General features: G+C 39.4%; 1 protein-coding gene and 1 non-coding gene across 2 annotated transcripts; both read left to right on the top strand.

Annotated features, from left to right (window-relative positions):
• The first annotated feature begins 5,828 nt into the window (after positions 1–5,828).
• LOC110175134 (protein SSUH2 homolog) lies at positions 5,829–22,934 on the top strand. Its single transcript, XM_020941247.2, has 12 exons — positions 5,829–6,011; positions 10,880–10,944; positions 11,075–11,159; positions 12,700–12,826; positions 13,235–13,295; positions 13,375–13,493; positions 14,612–14,671; positions 14,963–15,066; positions 17,088–17,180; positions 17,939–18,032; positions 18,180–18,287; positions 19,579–22,934. The coding sequence occupies exons 1-12, from the start codon at positions 5,992–5,994 to the stop codon at positions 19,723–19,725; spliced, it is 1,083 nt and encodes a 360-aa protein (XP_020796906.2). The 5' UTR covers positions 5,829–5,991; the 3' UTR covers positions 19,726–22,934.
• Positions 7,792–7,905, top strand: LOC129410877 (U5 spliceosomal RNA). Its single transcript, XR_008633030.1, has one exon. It is a non-coding gene; the product is annotated as a U5 spliceosomal RNA (small nuclear RNA).
• Positions 22,935–23,414: the final 480 nt, after the last annotated feature.

Raw genomic sequence — 23,414 nt, 5'->3', positions numbered from 1 at the left:
TGAGATTCATAAACTCATTCCCAAAGAGAGGGTCCATGAATTGTAATCTGATGTCTGAAGAAAGTTTACACTGTTGCTGAACTTGTTGGACAAGGTCTTCAACAGCAACAGGAGGTCCATTAGGCAGGGTGAGCCTTTGACTTGTGTTGTCAAGCAGGACAACTTTTAGGACAAAGGTTGAGTTCATTCTTGGTCTGAAAAACAACAGGTGTATAAAATTACATTGCACACAATTATGCAAATATGACATTTTTAATTTAAAAAAGCACAGATCAGCAACAAACTCTAACGTAAATGACTACTGGGTCAAGTCTAATAATTCTATTTAAATAACCATGCCATTTTGTGGTGTTTAGTTTAACTAACATCGTATTTAGATCTTTATTTTATTTTTTGTAGATCTAACTCAATTTGACAGGTATGCTGACTGCCTGTTCAAAAGTGCTTAAATGACTGAATTAACAGTTTTTATATTGTTGAACATTTTTTGAAATTTTTTGAATCTAACATGGAATAATGTTAAACTGTGTATGGTATAAGAGGTAAGTTAAAACTAATTTTCTGAGCACTCAAGCCTTGGATGCAGGATAGCACACAATTATTCAAAACATATATTGGGAACACTGATAACATTTCTAAAGTTCAATTATCTCTGGCCATTACATCTGAATGGGGCTAATCTCCAAACTAATACATTTAAATTAAATTTGATGAATTGAATGGCTTTCTATTATCAATACATTACAAATAATTAACATTAAATTCTTTCTATGATATAAATATATTGGTAAAGGTGATTGATATTTTTTTTTTTTTTATAGATTGAGTGTTTAGCGTGCAGCAGTTCAGTAACATGTACAAAACATGCTCACAGTAGCTTCATTCTATCATATTAATGCTTTTATACACTGTTGTACCTCTATAGTAGTTATGCTTTATATGCTCTAAAGTTGAGTTTATTTATGCATACGATTTTATTAATAATTTGCTGTAGTGTATGATAGAGCCCGACCGATATGGATTTTTCTGTGGCCGATATGAAACTGATATAATGGGAGTTGGAGCTGCCGATAGCCGATATAATCGCCGATATATTTAGTGATGTAAAAATTCATTGTAAGTGTTGAATTGTTTAAAAAACTTAGATTTGGCTCTGGTGGATTTTAAATTGGGTTTATTTAGGCAACATTTATTGTTATTCTGCCTCTTTACATCATATTTACAGACAGTAGGTTGGTTTAATGGCATTTTTGCATCACATTCTAGACACTCGTGATGGGTATTCCAGTTCTTTTTAGAGAACCGGCTCTTTTGGCTCGGCTCACTAAAAGCTGCTGGTTCTTTAGGCTCCCAAGCGGCTCTTCAGATTGTTTTGTTGCAAGCAGGTCTAAAGCACGTCTAAAGCAGGACTGAATCAGGACTGAACCAGGTCTGAACCAGGACTGAAAAAGGACTAAACCGGGACTTATTTATTTTATGCTAAACTACAGCCAAATATGCTCCTTTTTTTATCCTACGTACACGCAAATTTCTCAAAGTTTCGTTTTCAGCCGCTGCCGCTGTCAAACCACGAGTCTGCACGTGGCAAAGAGAAAAAAAGTGAGAGAAAGAGAAAACACGGCTCCCAATAAGGATCAGGCCCCCGTCGTTCGCTTCAAAGAGTCGGCTCTAGGAGTCATTTCGTTCGCGACCGACCCATAACTAGTAAAGACACAATCGCTATTAGCCTTTAGCCGTAAATACGTGCGCGGCGCGGTAATTAATTATATGCGCAAATGTCATAATTCACACCTCTATTCACAGCTCATTTACATATCAACGCAGGTCCAGTAACAAATATACGGCCAATATAGTCACTTTACAATATGCCAATAGAAAACAGCCTGTTTATGTGCCAGAGCTACAGCAGCTAATCCATAACAAATGACCAAAACTAGCTTCAAAGTCGACATATTTCCAACACTCACCGCTCACACAGGCTCCTCCTCACATCACAAATCTGCACTAATAAATGTCCTTTTAATCCAGACTCAAACCGATTGTCCGTAAAAAGAATATAATCTCAGTGTTGCGCACCGCTGCGGGTGTAAACAAATGCACGTGAGTGACGCGACTCTGTGGTGTGTTCAGGGACAGTATGGACACACTCAGACAAATGACTCCGTAGATAAATACTGATGCGGAGCCACATTTTAGGACATTTATCTGTCTGTAAATTGGATTAAATGAACATAATGTAGAGAGTCTAAGATTTTTAACGATGTATCACATGCCCACGTGAAATATCGGCCCCTATCAGCAAGCATATCGGCTATCGGCCGATATGCGTCCAGGTGCCCATTTCAGCCGATAATATCGGCCAACTGATATATCGGTCGGGCTCTAGTGTATGACTTGTACAACAGTTTTGGAAAGTGAAGCAAGTAACCGCAGTAACCGCATCTTGCATTTTAATGAGGCGCCATGCACACGCCCGGCTTCGGTGTATTATTCTACTATGAACCAGTTCATGTTTATGTGGCTGTGAGCAAATGGGTTCAAATATTGGGATCAGGGGCAAACTTGTGCGCATTAAAACGAATGTGTGGCGCGCCACTGCAGCTGACCGCAGTATTTGCGGGGGCGCGCCTTGCGAACACGTGCTTTTGTGTGCAAAACGAATCACGCTTTGTTTTGCTATTTATACTCATGTGCACTGTTTAGGACATGTTTGAAATGGCCCACGCACTCACAGGACATACTGCACATAGAAGCTTTTAGTAGTTTGGGACTAAAGCACCGGGATCATGGAGCGAGGAGCACCTGGCGCAGCCTGTACGAGCTGATCCGTCCAGGTAAGGAGGTTTGTCTTTGCGCTGTGTTCGCCTGTATGATTCGTTACCTGTCACATTCACGCTGGAGCATCGTTTGTGTAGCGCAAGTGCGTAGCTATAAAACTATTTATAACGTGCCTGCTCCGTGCACACAGGACAACAGTGCACCTTTACTCGTCTCTCGCTTTTTCATTTCCCATTAAGTTAGCGAGTTACGGGTCGCAGGTCGCATCACTACCTTCTGTTAGAAAGAACAAGTTTGGTGAAAAGTTTGGTCAATAATCACTGTGGCACTCCTCCACGCCTAACTTGAGACGGCGTACCTCTGCAGGCGCCTCTGTGGGGTTTACCGTAGGTGTAAGGGCGGCCGTCACTCATTGAAGAATCATAATATATTCTCGTAACTCATCTTTAAAAATAACATGACACGTGTCTGTCACCTGATGATTTTACATCGATATTTTTCGATTACATGTATTATTATGGGCTTTTGTGCTATACCGCACACACCGCAGTGTAGAGGCAAGTAAAGTTACTGCAAGGGACATTCTTGAACCACGACAGCCCAAGCACTTAATATGCTATTTTTTTACACTTATACATTTGCCTTTTAGCATAGTGGTAAGGGAACTGCTGCAAGCATTAACATTAACCACATTGTACAAAAATTACATGAGGTGGTCAATAAAATACCGGTAGCTTACTCTAGTATGTCTAACTTTGCATTTACATGATCTAATTTTAGGATTTTAATCAGTATTACCTTACAACCACCGTGACGACTTGCCAACAAATGTTCCAATGATCCGTATAGAGGAGGACAAAATGGCTGCCGCAGATCTTCTGTAAAAGTTGTTTTCCCGGTCAAAACAAGGGAGGGAGTTGTCATCAAAAATGGGCGGAGCTTTACTATAAAGTCTAACTTTTTCATGCATTGCTCTCTTGACTAAAACATGCAGGTTTCACATTGAGGCAATTTATACTACGGTTTTAAGATTAAGTCATGTTTAAAGAAGAAGTTTAATAAAAATATGAAATGGGAGCATAATTTATATTTACAAAATGAACAACCCCGATCTCACGTTTTTTCAGTGAACATAGGGGTCAAAAAATCGGGTCACTTCAAGCTGCAGTCTGAATGTAGCTTTAGTGTCGTATGAACCATCTGCACTCTGAGGAGTCAGAGTTTCAGGTTCATGCAGGTAAAACCTGGAACAGTCTGAACATGTGAGACAGACTCTACTCTGACTCTGTTTAAATATAGACTCAAAACGGTTCTGTTTAGCTGCATATGACTGAAAGGTTTTCATTCTGCACTCTAATACAAGTAAGTTTTCTTCTTCCCACTCCTTTTTGGGCAAATAATAATAATAATAATCATAATCGTAATCATAAATCATAATCATAATGTGTTGTTATTTTCATTTCTATTATGATTTCACTCTGATGTTTCTCTCTTTTTAATCTTAATCTTTAATTTTATGATGATTATTTATGTTTTGATTAGTTTTTATTGTGGTTTTAATGTATTTCTTATTCTTTAAAACACTTTGAATTACTTTATGTATGAATTGTGCTGTACAAATAAAATTGACTTGCCTGTGTAAAGCCGGAAGCGCCCGCATCTTACGCTGCTCTGTAAAAACAGTGTCTCTTAAACTGTAACCTGACCCACCCTTCAGTTTCTCTGGGTTCAGTCAGTCAGGAATACTTAGCTGGAGTTTGGGATTTGAACCTGGGACCTTGTCACTGTGAGTCACTCGCCCCGTACTCTCCTGTCATGCAACAGTAAATAATGTACAGGAAATGCTGAGGATAAAGAGTCACCCCCTAGTTCAGTCCTGGTTTAGTCCTTATTTCTTTTCTTTTTTTTTATATAACTTTGTTTTTTATTGGTTTTAAGTAACATTTCAAAACATACAAAAACAATATAAAATCAAAAACAATGTAACAACAGTCTGAAGTTACAGGTTCTCATTTAAACATGCATTTGGTATTGACATTTTTATGTACTATGTTGTTTTACTGGTGTAATTTATGAATACATTCCACTTTTCCCATTGCTCATTGTATTTATGGGTCTGGTCAAGCGGTAACAGAGGGAAACAGGGGCAGATTTTTTACATTCAAATAGCGTGAAACGAATAATGATAAAACAATAAATTAGTTTTACTTACATTTCCAACTTCTCCGTTCCTTTACTTTTCACATTGTAGTTCTTCTTCTTCACTTGCCGCTTGATCGGTCCGTTGGAAAATAAAGTCCTGCGGTCACTTCCTTTGTGGCTTTTTGATGTGTTGTGGCTTTTTATTGTGTTGTGGCTTTTTGATGTGTTGTGGCTTTTTAATGCGTTGTGGCTTTTTAATGTGTGGCGGCATTTGCATTTGTGTTGTGGCATTTGTATTTGTTGCAGCATTTGCCCTAAAATAGAGTCCCGCGGTCATTTCCGTTGTGGCTTTTTTTGGTTTGTTGTGGCTTTTTGTTATGTTGTCGCATTTGTATTTGTTGCGGCATTTGCATTTGTTGTGACCCCCCTCGGCTTCCATAAATCTCTCACTTGCAAATATCTATAAAAGTCTTTATCTTCTAAATCAAATTTCTCCTTTAGTTGTTGAAAACTCATTAGCTTTCCATTTTTCAAAAAAGTACAGACTGCGTTTGTCCCTTTTAATTCCCATTGTTTGAATGATTGGTCAAGTTGCCCTGGTTTAAATTTTTGATCATACCTAAACCATCTCGGTTTAGTCCTTATTTCTCATTAGTGTTGTTTTAGTTTTCAGTCTTGGTTTAATCCCTGTTTAGTCCTGGTTTAGTCTTGGTTGAACCTGCTATGTTGCAATATAAAAATACATTTAAACAGCAGATTCGTTTGCACATTTCTTTCATAGTAAATGTATATGTCATAGTATTTTTCCCATGTTTTCAATTCAAGTGTGACCTATGGGGATTTCCATGACGACGCTCCTGTTGCTTCACTTCCTGTGAGTTTAGACATGATTCTGTTTGGTAATAACCTCACACACACGAGTTTGAACAAGACTCAAGACTGTGGACTGAAGAGCAGAGAGGAGAGGAACACAAACGAGAGAAAACAGAAGACACAGAGAGGAGAGAAAGACAGAGGAGACAAGGAATAATCTGTAAACGAAAAGAGGAAAAGCACAAACCTGCAGCTGTCATGGAAAAGTCTGACCACAGGTATGTTACGGGTTTAAAGCCTCATCATGTAACGTTTTTGTGTGAATGTTGCGTAGTGTCACTTTAAACTTTAACTTAACAAAAATTATACTGAGCTTTTTTTGTTCTAATGCTGTTACCACCTCAAAAACTTACCTGGAGTTGTGTTTTGTTTCATTCAAGTTTTCAGTTCCTTTATGTTTAGTTCAGTAGAGGTTGGCAATTCCAGGGCTGAAATCATCCAAATGATTCTAGCCCTTATATTGTGTTAGAAAACTACATGTGTCTTTAGTGTTACAATTTCCAATTTGACCTGTGATTTAACTCAGCCTGAAAATACTTAAAAACACTAGTTATCATCCAGTATTGTTTTTCACCTCATAACTAACTTAGTATGTATGTATTTATATTCATGGAAACACTTTTAATTTTTATTTTTTATTTTTGGCTCCACAGACCTTTTATCTTAAAATATACCGCTCGTTTTTGATTACAAAAACTTTTTAAATTCACTAATTATATTTCCTAGAGTGATAAAATGAGTAATTATATTATATAATTATACTTTATATATCATAATTATATATAATACATATAATATAAATATAATTTATATAAGTATAATTATATTGGGTGTCAAGAGGGCTTGATGACCATGAAATGTCACCTTTTCTTGACTTGAAGACGTCTCTTTCAGCCTTTGTGACATCTGGGTTCTCCTCATCAGATGTATGCTCTTGTTCAGGGTCATAATGAACCTCATCCTCATCTATAGACCACATATATATATGAATGGACATAACTAACACTGTAGCCGCCGCGTTCCAAATAGGAAGTTCTCCAGAAGGTTCCTTCTGACTCTGCCTTCAACTGACTTCTTGTCGTCCCTCTCTCTGTAACTGCTGCTGTGAGCCTCATCATTTTGGTCTGAAAACATTCGTATTAACACATGATCCTGATTTTTTTATTCCCTATTTTGTCCATCAAAAAAATCTTATTCATAACATAGAACCTGGCTCTAGATTTGCTCCTGTAACTCGTGAGCATTGTGAGCCTCATTTGAGCGGCACTGAACGCTGTGGGTGACGTCACACTCACTTAGTCCACTTCTTTTCTTCAGTCTATGTCCTCATCCTCATCCTCAGACACATCTTCCTCAGCTTCACTTTCCTCTCTCTGTGTTCAGAATCACTGTCATGACCAAAGATCTGATCCAGCACCTTATAAACAGTAAACCTGCTCATGTTGACTGATGCTGTAACAGAATGCAACTGATTATATCTCACTGTGTGTGTGTGTGTATGTGTATATGTGTGTGTGTATATGTGTCACATTGAGCCATATTTGATCCACAGAGCAGCCCACAGCTTGTAAGTGATGCATAAAACAGCCCCTATTCTCTCCCAGGTAATATTTGACCCGTAACACCGCAAATGTCACTTTTTTTTTTTTTTTTTGTTGAGCCATTTAGAATTTACTAAAATGGTGAAAATTAAAATAGTTGTATCTGAGGATTAGATGAAGCCTCGTTCCAGTACAAAAAAGCAAATGGTTTTTACATACCTAAACTTGAAAATGGGTCAGCTTTGACCCGAACACAATATAAGAGAAGAGAAGGTGTGTGGACTTTGAAAACACAGTGGAGCACTTCCGGTATTACCACATAACATCACAAGGTGGAAGATTTTGTGTTTTGGGTCAACCTAAATGTGCAGGGTTTGTGTGTTAAACATGTGTGAACGAAACACAACACAACTCCAGGTCTGTTTGTGATGAGAAAACTACATTAGAACTTTTTTTTACTCTTGTTTCTCTTCAGGTTGTACAAATCTTTCGAGTTTAACTAAAGATTTTCTTGGAGGGAAACAACAAGAGATTATCTAAATTTTTTGACGCCCTGTTTCACACTGGGGCTTAGTTTTGGGCATCACGGTGGCTGACCATCACCACAAGATGGTTCTGGGTTCGATCCCCAGGTCGCCCAGGCCTTTCTGTGTGGAGTTTGCATGTTCTCCCTGTGTCTGAGCGGGTTTCCCCATCAACCCAAAACATGCACCATACGTTAAATCATCCAGCTGAGCTCCTGACCAAGTCTAACAACAAGATCATGGAGATAGGTCCTCATGTGCTGCCCAATGCTCCTGAAAGGATGAGTGAAATGCACAGAAGAATTTCCCTACAGGGATCATTAAAAAGTACTACTATTCCAGAAAAAAAAATAAAAATCCAATCCACTTTATTTCTATAGCACATTTCACAAACAAACAGTTTCCAAAGTACTGCACAAATACATAATAATAACAACAATAATAAAATTCTAAAATAAACTACTAAAATAATCATACTAGTCTTATAAAATAATAAAATAATAAAACCAGTAAAATAAAATAAGAGCAAAATCATAGAATAGAAACAAATAAACCAATACATACATTAAATCAATAAAACCAATAAAAACACATACAAAAAAAAAAAAAAAAAACACACACAGAAGAGCACACAACTCATGCAGTGTTGCAGTGTTAAAAGCCAGAGAATAAAAGTGGGTCTTAAGACGAGACTTAAAACTCTTGGGATGTGCAGGGGAGTGTTCCAGAGCTTAGGGCTGGTCACAGAGAAGCCCCCGTCCCCCCCCGGTTTTAAGTCTCGTCTTAGGCCCTACGAGCTGGAGCTAGACCTCGGACCTCAGAGCGTGCAGGGGTATAAATCTGGATGAGGTCCAAGACGTACTGTGGGGCCAGTCCATTCATTGATTCATATCAATAAAAAATATAAATAAATAATAATAAATAAAATATAATAATAATAATAATAATAATATGGGATTTCAGCCTATCCAAATGACAAAGTACACTGAAAAAATCTAAATCTAGTCAAGTTAAGATGACTTGAATTAAGAAAATGTTGTCATGATCTGAGTCAATTTCACTTGACAAATAAAATGATCCACCAGTTTTGTACTTAAAATATGGAAATATATCTTGCTACACTTATAAGAAAAACAACAACTTTTTGTACTTATAATAAGAAACTAAATTGTGTGTTGCTTGAATTAAGACAAACACACTTATTCCACTGGTAGATCATTTGATCAAGTTAAATCTATTCAAATAAAGTGAAATGTTCCCAGTCATTTTAACTTTACTGAATATTGTTTTTTCCAGTGTATATATGATGAGAAGCTTTAGAATAATATGAAAAATCAATAAGAGATGATTCAGATGACAGTTTTAAGACACGTTTAAAAAGGAGGTGTGATGCAAAGCTTTTACACCATGTTATCACAGTGTTTCCTCACCAGGAGGTTACACAAAGTTGTGTTGAGTGATTCCTGGATGTTTGAGTAAACCTGTATTTTCCTGTATTTGATATTAGATTGCTCAGGAAATTCCCATTTGCACCTACCCCCTATCCCCGCCCGCTACTCTAGATTTAAAACCTATATGAAGATATTTTCTGATGTGTTATTATGTTGTTTTCTCATCAAAAACAAGCTCATGTGTCTTGTTTTATTCACAAATGTTTAACACACAAACCCTGCAGATTTAGACAGAACAGAAAACACTCTGCTCCACCTTGTGATGTCATGTGGTGACACGGAAAGTGTTTTTAAACTCCATACACCTTCCCTAGAATTTTTTGGATTGTTTCAGCCCTGGAATTGAGAAACTCTACTGAAAAAAGGTAAAAAGAGCTGTTAAAATGAAAATGACCAAAGTGGAACAGAGCATTTAGAGCTTTGTAGATGCAGACAGACTAATAATAAAATGTTACTCAAACATGTGTGAATGAAACAAAACACAACTCCAGGTCTGTTTTTGAGAAGGAAACAGGATAATACATAACACAGATAAAAGCTCAGAGGCAATTTTGCATCATATGGATCTTTAATTTTTGTAAGATGAAGACACCAAGTGATACGTGTGGGGTTAAAAAATGTCACATCATAGTTGTACTTTTCAGAATCTGCATTTGTGAATCAAATTTACTGCTATAGCTGTGTTTCAGATGACATCAAAACATTCATTCATTCAGCTAAAATGAATATTCTTCAAATACAGATTTGTGTTGTAATGCAGCTTTTGTCCATGTATGAGGTAAAATGATAAAATATGTTTACTTTGTAATTCCAAATGAACTTAAACAGGCCAGTCAGAGTCAAGCAAATGTGGCCCTTGAGCCGTACAATACTCAGGTCTGCTCTAGTCCCTAATAGAACTCATCAGGTTCAAACATGGACTGTATAAAGAAGTGAACTGAGAGTGTGATGTTACCCAGTTCTTTTGGCTCCAGTCAAATGAAGCTCATCGAGGAAGAGCAGTTATAGGGGAGAATTTGGAGATGAGTTCAGTATTTGTAATTTCAAATAACGCTGCGCTCGCTGCGATCAGGTGCTTAGCACTTCTGTCAATCAAACCTTGGAAAAAAAGTGCACCTGATTGGTCTGTTATTAGTTCATATCTTGATTTATGGAGAGAATTGTGAAATAAAACCCCATGATCATGTAGAGCAGGTTAATACAAGCATTTTTAGGTCAGAATGATGAGGACAGTAGCATTTACACAGACAGGGGTGTTGTTTTTTTCAGTAGAAAGTCAATTGGAGCTGGAGCCGACAGAGCCAATGTCCACTTCCTATTTGGAACACAGCGTGGGGTGTGATGTCCATTTAGCTATGTCCATTTATATAACCGTCAATGGGATGAACATTTGTGAATTTACTTTTTGGATATTTTATGTACAGTACAATGTCATGATAACCAATTAGGAAATCTGCATATGCCCGCATGGGAGTATGACATCATCACATCCTAAAATCCAAGAAACACCCATTTGTCTATTAAAAACAGAAGTGTAATAATGTTTGGTGTGCTCCTGTCTGCCCCCTAGTGTCCATGGAGAGGCCGACTGGGGCCGAATCCTGCGCTACAACAATATGGTCCTGAACGGCCAAGGTACAGCCCACATCTGCTTTATCATTTCACATCAAATCAAGCACGTACTCAGATATTTGACAGCGTCTTCTCATTTAAATGTGATAATCATGTACTTTTTCATTCATGTGTTGATGTTTCTCGCGCACAGATGAATTCCCCTGTCCACTGGAATCTTCTAAACAAGAATTTGAGCAAATTGAGCCCGAGAGCCCTCCACCCTGCCCACAGTGGAGGTCAGTGAACTAGTACAAGTGTTAGTAGTAGTAGTTGTTGTTGTTGTAGAAATTGTAGTAGTAGCAGCGGAAATAGCAGTAGTATTGGTATAGTAGGAGAAGATGTAGCAGCACTAGTAGTAGTAGTATTAAGAGTAGTATTAGTAAGAATAATAGTAGAATTAGTAGTAGCAGAGGAGGAATACGTGTAGTAGGAGAAGCAGTAGCAGTAGAAGTAGCAGCAGCAGTAGCAGTAGCAGTAGTAGTAGTAGTAGTAGTAGCAGTAGTAGTAAGAATAGTAGAAGTAGTAAGAGTAACAGAATGGTAGTAGTAGTAAAAGTAGTAGTAGTAGCAGGAGGAGTTGTGAGTAGTAAGTGGAGTAGGGATAGTAGGTAGTAGAAGTAGTAAACAATAGTAGTAGGAAGAGTAGTAGTAGTAGTAGTAGTAGTAATAGGAGTAGCAGTAGTAATAGTAAGAATGGTAGTAGTAGAAGTAGTAATAGTAATAGTAGTAGGAGTAGTAGTAGCAGGAGGAGGAGTGAGTAATAAGTGGAGTAGGAGTAGTAGCAGCAGCAGTAGTAGGAGGAGGAGGAAGAGGAGGAGTAGCAGTAATAGGAGTATTAGCAGTAGTAGTAGCAGAAGTAGGAGTGATGGTGCTAGTAGCAGCAGTAGCAGTAGTAGTAGTAGGAGTAGGAGTAGGAGTGATGGTGCTAGTAGTAGTAGTAGCAATAGTATTAGGAGTAGTAGTAGCAGTAGTATTAGGAGTAGGAGTAGTAGTAGGAGTAGTAGCAGTAGTATGAGTGATGGTGCTAGTAGTAGTAGTAGTAGTAGTAGTAGGAGTAGTAGTAAGAGTGATGGTGCTAGTAGTAGTAGTAGTAGGAGTAGTATGAGTGATGGTGCTAGTAGTAGTAGTAGTAGTAGTAGTAGTAGTAGTAGTAGTAGTAGTAGGAGGAGTAGTAGTACGAGTGATGGTGCTAGTAGTAGTAGTAGCAATAGTATTAGGAGTAGTAGTAGCAGTAGTATTAGGAGTAGTAGTAGTAGTAGGAGTAGTAGCAGTAGTATGAGTGATAGTGCTAGTAGCAGTAGTAGTAGTAGTAGTAGTAGTAGTAGGAGGAGTAGGAGTAGTAGTACGAGTGATGGTGCTTGTAGGAGTAGGAGTAGTAGTAGGAATAGTACTAGGAGTAGTACGAGTGATGGTGCTAGTAGTAGTAGCAGTAGTATTAGGAGTAGTAGTACGAGTGATGGTGCTAGCAGTAGTAGTAGCAGCAGTAGTATGAGTGATGGTGCTAGTAGTAATATAGTATGTTAATCAGGTTGATCTTTAAATAATGTCATTTTTGCATCAGATGAAGTTACAGGTCAGATCCATGGAGAGGTGAGCTCACTCACTGGAAGAATGCAAGGTTTTCAAATGAGTGAAGCAACAAAAACTCCATCTCCATGGAGATAAACGGGTGTCAGTGTTAGTGCAGTGGAGTTCTGTTTCATTCATGTATCCTGGAGGAACACTGTGTGACCTGTACACATCCTGACGTCTTTCCTGTTCCTCCTTGATGCTGCAGTGCCCCCTCTATGACTAAAATGCGTGCTCTGGAGGTTCTGAGGAAGCACGTGTCTGACTACGGCCTGGACCCCCGACCTGCCAACGAGGCGCAGGTCACCAACATGGAGATCCTTCAGGGCTACAGGGTGAGAGCTAGGAATCGACATATCCTCACATGTTCTAATGTTTGGCATGTTCTCCTGTTTGGTGTGTTCTTCTCGCATGTTCTGATGTTTGGTGTGTTCTTCTCGCATGTTCTAATGTTTGGCATGTTCTCCTGTTTGGCGTGTTCTTCTCGCATGTTCTCCTGTTTGGCGTGTTCTTCTCGCATGTTCTGATGTTTGGTGTGTTCTTCTCATATGTTCTCATGTTTGGCGTGTTCTTCTCACATGTTCTGATGTCTGGCTCATTCTTCTCACATGTTCTGATGTTTGGCATGTTCTTCTCACATGTTCTGTTGTTTAGTGCATTCTTCTCACACAAGTTTTGATTTCTGGCATGTTCTTCTCACATGTTCTGATGTCTGGCGTGTTCTCACATGTTCTGATGTTCAGTATCGCCTGGAGTCGTTCACGGAGAAACGTGTCACTCGCTGGAACACTGAGCCATACAAGGGTGAGACACAGCTTTGAATAAACTTTGTGACGTGACTGAGAGTCTAGAAATGTTTAATGAATGGCTGTGATTCATTCAGGAGAGGAGCTGGATGACAGTGGGGTCCCTCCTCCCCCCTGGAGTGTTCCAGCGGAAGAACCACCTCAGTTCACCACGTCCTTCAAAGACATACCCCTCCCATATACCTCACTCATCAAGGTACTCGAGTTTACTCTACTGTACTCTAGTGTCTAACTGCATTTAAACATCTCACCCTCCTCAAGGTCATTCAACATAATCTGCAAGTTCGAGAAGTGCATCTAAAGCAGACATTGTCCTTGTGTGTGCTCTGTAGTTAGTCTATGACACTTATGGATCGTTATAATTTTAAATCACAATATTCATCTAATATGACTTAAAAGATGCAAGTGTCCAATGAGAGCTGACATCGCCTTAAACATCATGACAACAAAGCTTTGTATCAAAATGACTATACAGCTCTGCCAAATCCCATGTGTATCATTAGCAAAATGAAATTGGAGAATGGAGTGTGTACGTCACAGTGGATGTGTACCAGTGGAGGTGAAAACGGGGTTTGAACAGCAATATGGCAGTAAAGCAGTAAAGGGCAAAACAAAACAGTCTAGGCAAAGCAGCAGAGGTGTGTGCCCTGTGCCGCTGCTCACCACTGATGACACCTAAAAACATGAATAGGGAGTTACTGTAAAGCCTAGTGCACTGGAAGCACTACTAAGCCCAACTAACACATACACAGAAACACATAGCGCTGGTGGAATAAGGGGAGCGCACAATCCCAGGGTTGATGGTTGGGGATCTGGTTTACACAGTTCACTTTCAGGAGTTTGTAATGTCCGGTGCAGAATGACTTGCGTCGTCCTTGGCACAATGCAAACTATACAACCAGATTCATTGTTAGGGAAACATGCTTGGAGTAGAAATTATATTTAGAATGTGTTTTAACTTGTCCTGTTGTTGAAGGCTCACCACTGTGCAAAGGTCCTGGTACGGCAAGTGCAGCCCAACAGTGTGGCTACAAAGGACAGACGCGTAAAATGAGTCCTCCAGGACAAAACATGCCTGAAAATATCCTGGCCAGGCCTTGACTTACACAAAATCATGAATGAACTGAACTATTATTTGTCTGATTTATTTTAAAAAACAAAAATGAATCTGTCTGAATTCAAACGCAAACATAAAAAAGAGGTGGTCCCATCTAAACTTCTTTAGTCACATGCTTTGTGTTTGATATAACCTTTTTGTTAGTTTCTCTCTTTTAGTAGACTGTGTGTTTATGTGATTTTGTTCTTTTGTGTCAGGACTGTGGCCGGTGTTTGGGCAGGGGCCGGATCGCCTGCACTAGCTGTGAAAATGGGAGAGTGAGTCTCACACAACCAGTACAAATATGATATTATAAAATGTACTGTTCACATGAACAGACTGCTGCACCACTCTGGTCATATATTGTGTGATAGGAACAACTAGCATGCTAACAGCATACCAGTGTGTGTGTGTGTGTATATATATATATATATATATATATATATATATATATATATATATATATATATATATATATATATATATATACATACATACAGCATAATATTAAATAAAGCCTAATATAAATGCCCAAGTGTTGTGAAGTGTGACTGTTAATGTGTGTTCAGGATAAGTGTGCTCACTGCTGTGGCCGTGGCTACAACTACAACTACGTCTCCACCTACACCCTGACCAATCACTGCTATATGTGCAGCGGAATGGGGCATGTCCGGTATGTCTGCACCACTTCTTCTTTCTCTTTCATTCCTCTCTACATGTCATGACATAGCTGACCTGCTAACAGCCAAGTTCCAAATTTGTGGCCATAGCAGTTTGTCAAAGCCTGATCTTGTCATATCTCAGAAGTTCAGCAGGTCTGGGTCTGGTTAGTACTTGGATGGGAGACACTGGGAAAATCAGGTGCCACAGGGGGGCGCCAGTCACAAAAACTGTCATTGTGTCCTTAGGTAAGACACTTCACCCACATTGTCTTGTAAGAAAGTGTACAGCACAGATTGGCAGCCTTGCCTTTGTCAATCTGCCCAAGGGCAGCTGTGGTTACAATAGTAGCTCACCACTTCTGAGTGTGGAGGAAATGAATAATGAACTGTAAAGTGCTTTGAGTGTCTCGAAAGGCGCTATATAAATGCAATCATTAAATAATATAGAAAAAAATAAATAAATAGGAATTCACCCTGTCTCTGGTCCTGCTGTTGTCAGGTTTGTCATTTTGGTCTTAAAATGTTTGAACACACTCTACATGATCCTATATGCTTTTATTTCACCATTTTGTCCTTGTATATGAAAATCAGAACATTAAAAATAGACCAATCAGCTGGCTTCTTACTCTGTGGTCACAAGCTTTAGCAACAGGTTTGATTGACAGCATTGCTAATGGGAGTTACCTTCAATAGCATCGTTCCTGATTGGCTCTTTGGTTGCAATGATACTCACGGTCAGAATTTCAAATATATCTATATAACTGCAGCCTGGATGAGCTTGAAGCCAAACACTGTGGGTGACGTCACACTCTCTCTCAGTCCACTTCTTTATACAGTCTATGTCCACTGTTGGGCAAGTGACTTCAAATCTCTAATGCATTATTTATGACTTGTTTCTGTCATTTCAAAGTCATTAGTTACAATATCACTGTGTTTAGAATGTAAAACATTACACGACTATTACAGCACTTTAAGAGACTCTCACCAAAATAACTGTGCCAAGATGCCCAACTTTTGCACCGGACTGAACGAGGACTAAACCAGATCTAAAGCAGGACCAAAGCTGGACTGAACCGGGACTGAACCAGGACTTAACTAGGACTGAACCAGAACTAAAGCAGGTCTAAAGCAGGTCCGAACCAGGTCTGAACCAGGACTGAAGCAGGACTAAAGCAGGTCTAAAGCAGGTCTGAACCATGTCTGAACTAGATCTGAACCAGGACTGAACTAGGACTAAACCAGGACTAAACCAGGACTTGAATCAGGACTGAACCAGGACTAAACCAGGACTAAACCAGGACTTGAACCAGGTCTAAACCAGGTCTAAAGCGGGACTAAAGCGGGACTAAAGTGGGACTAAAGTGGGACTGAACCAGGACTGAACCAGGATTAAACCAGGACTAAACCAGGATTAAAGCAGGTCTAAAGCAGGTCTAAAGCAGGTCTAAAGCAGGTCAAAAGCAGGACTAAACCAGGACTAAACCAGGACTGAACCAGGACTGAACCAGGTCTAAATCAGGACTGAAACAGTACTGAACCAGGTCTAAACCAGGTCTAAACCAGGACTGAACCAGGATGGAACCAGGTCTAAACCAGGACTGAACCAGGACTGAACCAGGACTAAATCAGGTCTAATCCAGGACTAAACCAAGACTAATCTTGGACTAGGATTTGGAATCTAGGACCGCCCCTGTGAGAACCCCGAGCCTGTCCCGACATTCGGAACCACAACTATGGTGTTTCACCGCTCCTGACATCGCTGTGATTTTATCTAATTTGTATAAAGAAAACCAAAAACCCAACCACTTCAATCCAGATTAAAAAAGCATTGTGACGTGCATTACTCACATTTGTACCAAGCAAAATATGACAATTTTTTCTCTGTAATGCCTTAAATTACTGCGGTACAGCAAAAAGCAACACATTACTGTAATTCGTTAGTTTTATAACACGTTACTCCAAACACTGTCTATTCTTCCCGCTCTCCCTCTCTCTTCTCCTCCTCATATCTAAGTGTTTCTTCTTGTTCCAGTTGTATGTTTTGCCGTGGGATGGGTGAGAGTCGATGCCTGGTGTGTATGGAGCACAAGAAGACCACTTTGTCCATCTGCCTCCGAGTCAAATGGTACAAACACATGTTCTGATTTGAAACCATCCAAGTCTTTTTACTCACGCGGTTTTCTTGAGTATAGGCGAGTTTCATTGTTGACAAAAGCGCGCGTTGCATGCTGGGAATTATTTTGGTCGGCGGCAAGAAACACTAATTCAACATGACGGACGGAGCGAGAAAGCACGTAAAGGGTATTGATCCCGGTTATTTAGCCACTAACGGCAGAGGACCCAAGACCATTTGACCAGAAATTGTTCATAAACATCGACGGACGCCAAATCACCCTTTTCAACCCCGACAAAAGGTGGACCAAACCAAATTTCTGGTCAGAATCGCCAACTACCTGGCTAAATATTCACTTCAGTGACATCCACAATGACTTGGTGGAAACTCCTGGGCCATTCACAGCAGAAAAGATTAAAGTCTACAAGAGTCTCGATGTGTTGTTGAACTTGTTGGAGTCCACGGTTTGCTAGGATCTTCTATGTTTGCTCTGCGAATGTTTGAAAGACGTTTAATTCACCGATAGCGGTTCTTTTCACTCAGAATACGAAAAAGACATTTTCCTTCTTCCGTGCTTCTATTTGTGCATCTGATAAAGCAGCAGGAATTTACCATTATCGGGGATAAATACGCGAGGTTACGCACTGTGTTTGACCGCTACTGTGTTTCTTGCCTCCAACCAAAATATTTCCCAGCATGCAACGCGGGCTTTTAATAACAATGACGTCAGCTGAAACTCGTCTATTTGGATGATCTCCTGTTTGTGTCAGGGTCAACCACCAGAATCAGATTTTGTGTGGATCTAAAGAGGCTCATCTCCACCAGCTGTCGGGGCGCACCCTGCTCACTCACACAGCCAAACGGGTAAAATACCAAACAGTTAAAGAGCGGGAATATGTGAGATTGACTTTTTGGAACTTTCTACCGCGTTATAATATTGTTCCTCATCAAAAACCCGCCTGAAGAGCTTTTAGAGTCATTCGCATTTGGGTAAAGTCCTTGTGTTTGCAGGTGCGTGCACTCACAGATTTCCCAGAGTCCGGTGTGATGGACGCCGCTCAGAGGTTCACCCAGAAACACGCTCAGGAATACACAGACAACGCCCGGATCCTACAGCAGGTCTGACCACGGTGAAAATGTCGAATAGAGGCGTCTAGAGTGTTTTTTGGCTCAGCGGTCTGAACACACCATTAGATTTACACTTTTTGATCAGAAAGCTTCAAATTTACCTGTGCACTGAAGATCCATTTCAGTAAATTAGAGAAATGGCAAACATTGTGTAGACCTTGTGTGTGTGTTTGCAGAAGTGGAAAGTGTCTGATACTCAAAGGATGTGCTGTGTGTCTGTGTGTGTGTGTTTTCTCTTCACATGTGTATCTCCGGTGTGTGTGTGTCTTCTCTTCACATGTGTATCCCCGGTGTGTGTGTGTCTTCTCTTCACATGTGTATCTCTGGTGTGTGTGTGTCTTCTCTTCACAAGTGTATCTCGTGTGTGTGTGTCTTCTCTTCACATGTGTATCTCCGGTGTGTGTCTGTGTGTGTGTGTCTTCTCTTCACATGTGTATCTCTGGTGTGTGTCTGTGTGTGTCTTCTCTTCACATGTGTATCTCTGGTATGTGTGTGTGTGTCTTCTCTTCACATGTGTATCTCAGGTGTGTGTGTGTGTGTCTTCCCTTCACTTGTGTATCTCCGGTGTGTGTGTGTCCTCTCTTCACATGTGTATCTCTGGTGTGTGTGTGTCTGTGTGTGTGTATCTTCTCTTCACATGTGTATCTCTGATGTGTGTGTGTGTCTGTGTGTGTGTCTTCTCTTCACATGTGTATCTCTGGTGTGTCTGTGTGTGTGTCTTCTCTTCACATGTGTATCTCTGGGTGTGTGTGTGTGTCTTCTGCTTCACATGTGTATCTCTGGGTGTGTGTGTGTGTCTTCTGCTCACATGTGTATCTCTGGTGTGTGTGTGTGTGTCTTCTCTTCACATGTGTATCTCTGGGTGTGTGTGTGTGTGTCTTCTCTTCACAAGTGTATCTCAGGTGTGTGTGTGTCTTCTCTTCACACGTGTATCTCCGGTGTGTGTCTGTGTGTGTGTGTCTTCTCTTCACATGTGTATCTCTGGTGTGTGTCTGTGTGTGTCTTCTCTTCACATGTATATCTCTGATGTGTGTGTGTGTGTGTCTGTGTGTGTGTCTTCCCTTCACATGTGTATCTCTGGTGTGTGTGTGTCTGTGTCTTCTGTTCACATGTGTATCTCTGGTGTGTGTGTGTGTGTGTGTGTCTGTGTGTGTGTCTTCTGTTCACATGTGTGTCTCTGGTGTGTCTGTGTGTGTGTCTTCTCTTCACATGTGTATCTCTGGGTGTGTGTGTGTGTCTTCTGCTCACATGTGTATCTCTGGTGTGTGTGTGTCTCGTGCAGCGTCAGAGAGTGGAGCTGGTGTGGATGTGCAGAGTATCGTACACCTGGAGAGATCAGACCTACCAGTTTTACGTCCCCGGGGAGGAGGAGGGCGCCATTGTGGACAACTACCCAGAAGTCACCTGTGACTGCTGCAGCGTCATGTGATCAGTCGTTATCAGAGAGGAAGGGGGCGCTGTAGAGCATGCACAGACTGTACCTACCACTTTCCAAATAGACTCTCACTTAGTCCAATTCTTAGAGGTGCACTGTGTGACTTTTTGTAAGGAGCTTCATCACCTGCTTGTTTCTATGGAGATGTCACTGCTCTGCCTGGAATGTTCCACAGTGTGACATTAAACAGCTCTACTTTACATTTATTTGGTTACAAGTAGTTTTATAAAATACCCAGAAAAACAGACGTTGTGCCTGTGAGTGGTGTCGCCTCTCCAGAGATCTGACCTGTAACTTGGTCTGGTTTGGTCTCCATGAAGATAGAAAGGCTTAATACCATAAATCTCTTTTTAATTTGTATTTTATTTTTAATTTTATGATGATTACTTATGTTCTGATTGTTTTTATTGTGATTTTAATGTATTTCTTATTCTGTAAAGTGCTTTGAATTACTGTATTTTGTGCACTATAGGGGGCTCTGGATTATAATATATATATATATATATATAATATATCATTGAATGGTCTATTTTCAAACTTTTTTCACATATACACCGCACTGGACTATAAGGCGCATTAAACGAAACAACAGTTAGAAAAGTCAGTCAAACTTTATTTAACGTGTTCACAGTAACTCTCAACTTTGTTCAATTGTAATGTGTAAAAAAAATACTGTCTGAGACGCTAAATTGTTAATTTTCACAATAATTCATAATAGTTGAAACAGTTGGGTGATTCCGGCGTCCACACGTCCACATCCCTCTGTCATTATCCGAGTCAGTGTGGTTACTGTTCCCTGGAGTTCAGTGATGATTCGGGTCTTGGTGAAAGCTCAGACCACAGTTGATACTGATCCTTAACCCGGGCGTCCATGATCCGTTGGCAGATCGTGGCTTAAGTGGCTCGGCGCTGTCTCTCTGTCTTGGTGAATGTGTGTTCTCCTTCTCTCATCCACTGCTCCCACGCAGCTCACACTTTCACTTTAGAACAGCCTTGAGTTTAAAGTGGGCGTTGTGAGCGTGTCTCTTGACATATGGGTCCGGTCAAGTGGTAACGGAGGGAAACGGGCAGATTTTTTACATTCAAATAGCTCTTGTTCAGAAACTAGAGGGACTATTGAAATAAGTAAAGTATCAGAATGTAGGAAAGAGTTACACTCCAACAGGGTAAAGTCAGACCTGCGATATTCTTTCAAGTTGTTGACAAAAAAAATAAAAAAACTCATGTCGGTAATAGAGGGAATGAAATATGCAGCACTTTTTGGGCAGTAAATACAAACACTGATAACTCTTGGTTCTCACTTACATATCCTTATCAAACTGGTTTGAATATTTGCTTCATATAATTTTCTACCATATGGTACATGATTAGGTTGAAAAACCTCTTACTTTTTGAGTCATTAAATTTTTTATTAAGAAAGGTCATGGTAACGGAGGGAAAAGTAATGGAGGGAAAATTGTGCAAACAAGTAGAAGGTGCATGATTTTACATCATTTGTCGCTTTTTTCTTCCAAATACTTTAATATTACTTCAAAATGAAAGGAAACTGTTTCTATAAAATATGTCAGTCCTTCCAAGCAAATTTTTATCATTTTAAATACATTTTTTTTTGAAAAATCATGTACATTCATCAACAGTTCAAAGATGGAATAACACAAGATATGATGAAATACATGTTTATTTACATGATTTGCAGGTCTTTGAAATTTGGGAAATCATTTTTGTTCCATGTTGCATACATGGTCTGTTTAAAACGTATGTAACTTTAGAACAAAAATGGTACAGAAAAAAGGTAAACCGTTTCATAAACTAGAGTACATATGCTATCTGTTGAATACATTTTTATATCAGATGCATTAACTTGAATTTTTGGCCTTGCTGTTTACTTCTGCTTGACCGGGCCAAGGTGCATTTTGATATTAAAAGGAATCACAGTATGTATTACTCCTGATGCTCCTGACTATGGGAGCCGTAATGCTGCAAGTGGAGCAGCTTTGTAGGTTACTACTTTAATTCATATATAAGGTGCTCTGGATTATAAGGCACGCAGTAGATTTTGATGAGATTAAAGGTTTTTAAGTGCTCCCTGTAGTGCGGAAAATACGGTACTTTGTGTACGAATTGTGCTGTACAAATAAACTTGCCTTGCTTACTGTGAAACATTCCAGACGGGCACAATTGGACCATTACCCAGAATCCACCTGTGTCTGCTGTAGCCCCATGAACTCTTCATACACACTGCTCCTGATTTTTAATGTCCTTCTGTTTTTATAAATGTGATATTTAATACATTTGCTGTTTTGAAAGTTTTAAAGTGTGTTACTGGCACCTTTTCTACTACTGAAGGTTGACAATTAAACTTGATTTGCATTTAATCTCACTGGAAAAAAAAAAAAAATTAGGTAAGTTAAAATGACTTAAATTAAGATAATTTAACTTTATTTGAGTAGATTCAACTTAAGGCAAATGATCTGCAATGGAATAAGTTTTTCTTAATTCAAACAATACTCAATTATGTTATTTTTAGTGCAAAAAGTTGTTTTAAGTGTAGCAAGATAAATTTTCATATTTTAAGAACTGTATTTTTCAGACTATAAGTCGCACCAACTAAAAAATGCATAATGAAGAAAAAAAAACAAAAACGAGTCGCACTTTTTGGGGGAAATTTATTTTATAAAACCAGAGCCTAGGGACTGACATTTCCTGTTTTCAGTCAAGTTCTAGTAATAAGAATAGAAGAGAGAACAACAGACTATTAACGTCACATATGAACAGTTCTTCAGATAAACTATAACATAAACAACAGAACAGAAGAAGTTTACCAAACTCTCCATCTCACTCCAAATCACTAAAATGTTAAATTCTTCATTCTCGGTGTCACTTCTGAATAACTCGGCCTCGAACTCCGGAGGTAAACAGAGCGTCACTTCCTCTTCTGTGTCGCTGTCATCAGACTCAGCATCAGTTCCAGTTAGAATTATTCCGGCCTTTCTGAATCCCGACATGATGGTTTCAGTCGTCTTTATAAGTTTGTTTAAATGTTAAATTGTTCAGTGGTCAGTGTTGGGGAGTAACAGATTACATGTACTGGAGTTACATAATCAGAGTACAAATTATGAGTAACTGTATTCAGTTACAGTTACTGTTTCAGTGAGTGGTAATTGGATTACAGTTACTTTGTTGAAATAAATGGATTACACAGAGGTATTTTCCTGTTTTCACATTTTGGGCTATATCCCCCTTTTTTTAAATTTTATTTTATTTTCGGTAATTCTACTCATTGCCGGACTCTAAACCAGGTCCACACCAAGTCTAAACCAGGTCTAATCCAGATCTAAAACCAGGTCTAAACTAGATCTAAAACCAGATCTGAAACCAGATCTAAAACCAGGTCTAAACAAACCAAGTCTAAACAAACCAGGTCTAAACCAGGTCCAAACCAGGTCTAAACCAGGTCTAACCCAGATCTAAAACCAGGTCCAAACCAGGTCTAAACCAGATCTAAAACCAGGTCCAAACCAAGTCTAAACCAGATCTAAAACCAGGTCTAAACCAGGTCTAAACAAACCAGGTCTAAACCAGATATAAAACCAGGTCTAAACCAGGTTTAAACCAGGTCTAAACCAGGTCTAAACCAGGTCTAAAACAGGATTTAACAGGACTAAATCATGCCGTGTGGACCG

Source organism: Boleophthalmus pectinirostris, unplaced genomic scaffold (genome assembly GCF_026225935.1).
Source record: "Boleophthalmus pectinirostris isolate CB_2022bp ecotype Guang Dong unplaced genomic scaffold, ASM2622593v1 HiC_scaffold_2823, whole genome shotgun sequence".
Taxonomy (NCBI): Eukaryota; Metazoa; Chordata; class Actinopteri; order Gobiiformes; family Gobiidae; genus Boleophthalmus; species Boleophthalmus pectinirostris.
The sequence above is the reverse complement of the archived record's forward strand: the minus strand, read 5'-3'. Positions and strand labels throughout refer to the sequence as shown.

What these genes read in the sequence shown, in the direction of transcription:
- LOC110175134 (XM_020941247.2), top strand. Translation starts at nt 5,992, where the DNA reads ATGGAAAAGTCTGACCACAG. An exon ending in ATGGAAAAGTCTGACCACAG is followed by an intron (nt 6,012 to 10,879) that starts GTATGTTACGGG and finishes TCTGCCCCCTAG; the next exon opens with TGTCCATGGAGAGGCCGACT. An exon ending in ATCTGCCTCCGAGTCAAATG is followed by an intron (nt 17,181 to 17,938) that starts GTACAAACACAT and finishes TGTTTGTGTCAG; the next exon opens with GGTCAACCACCAGAATCAGA.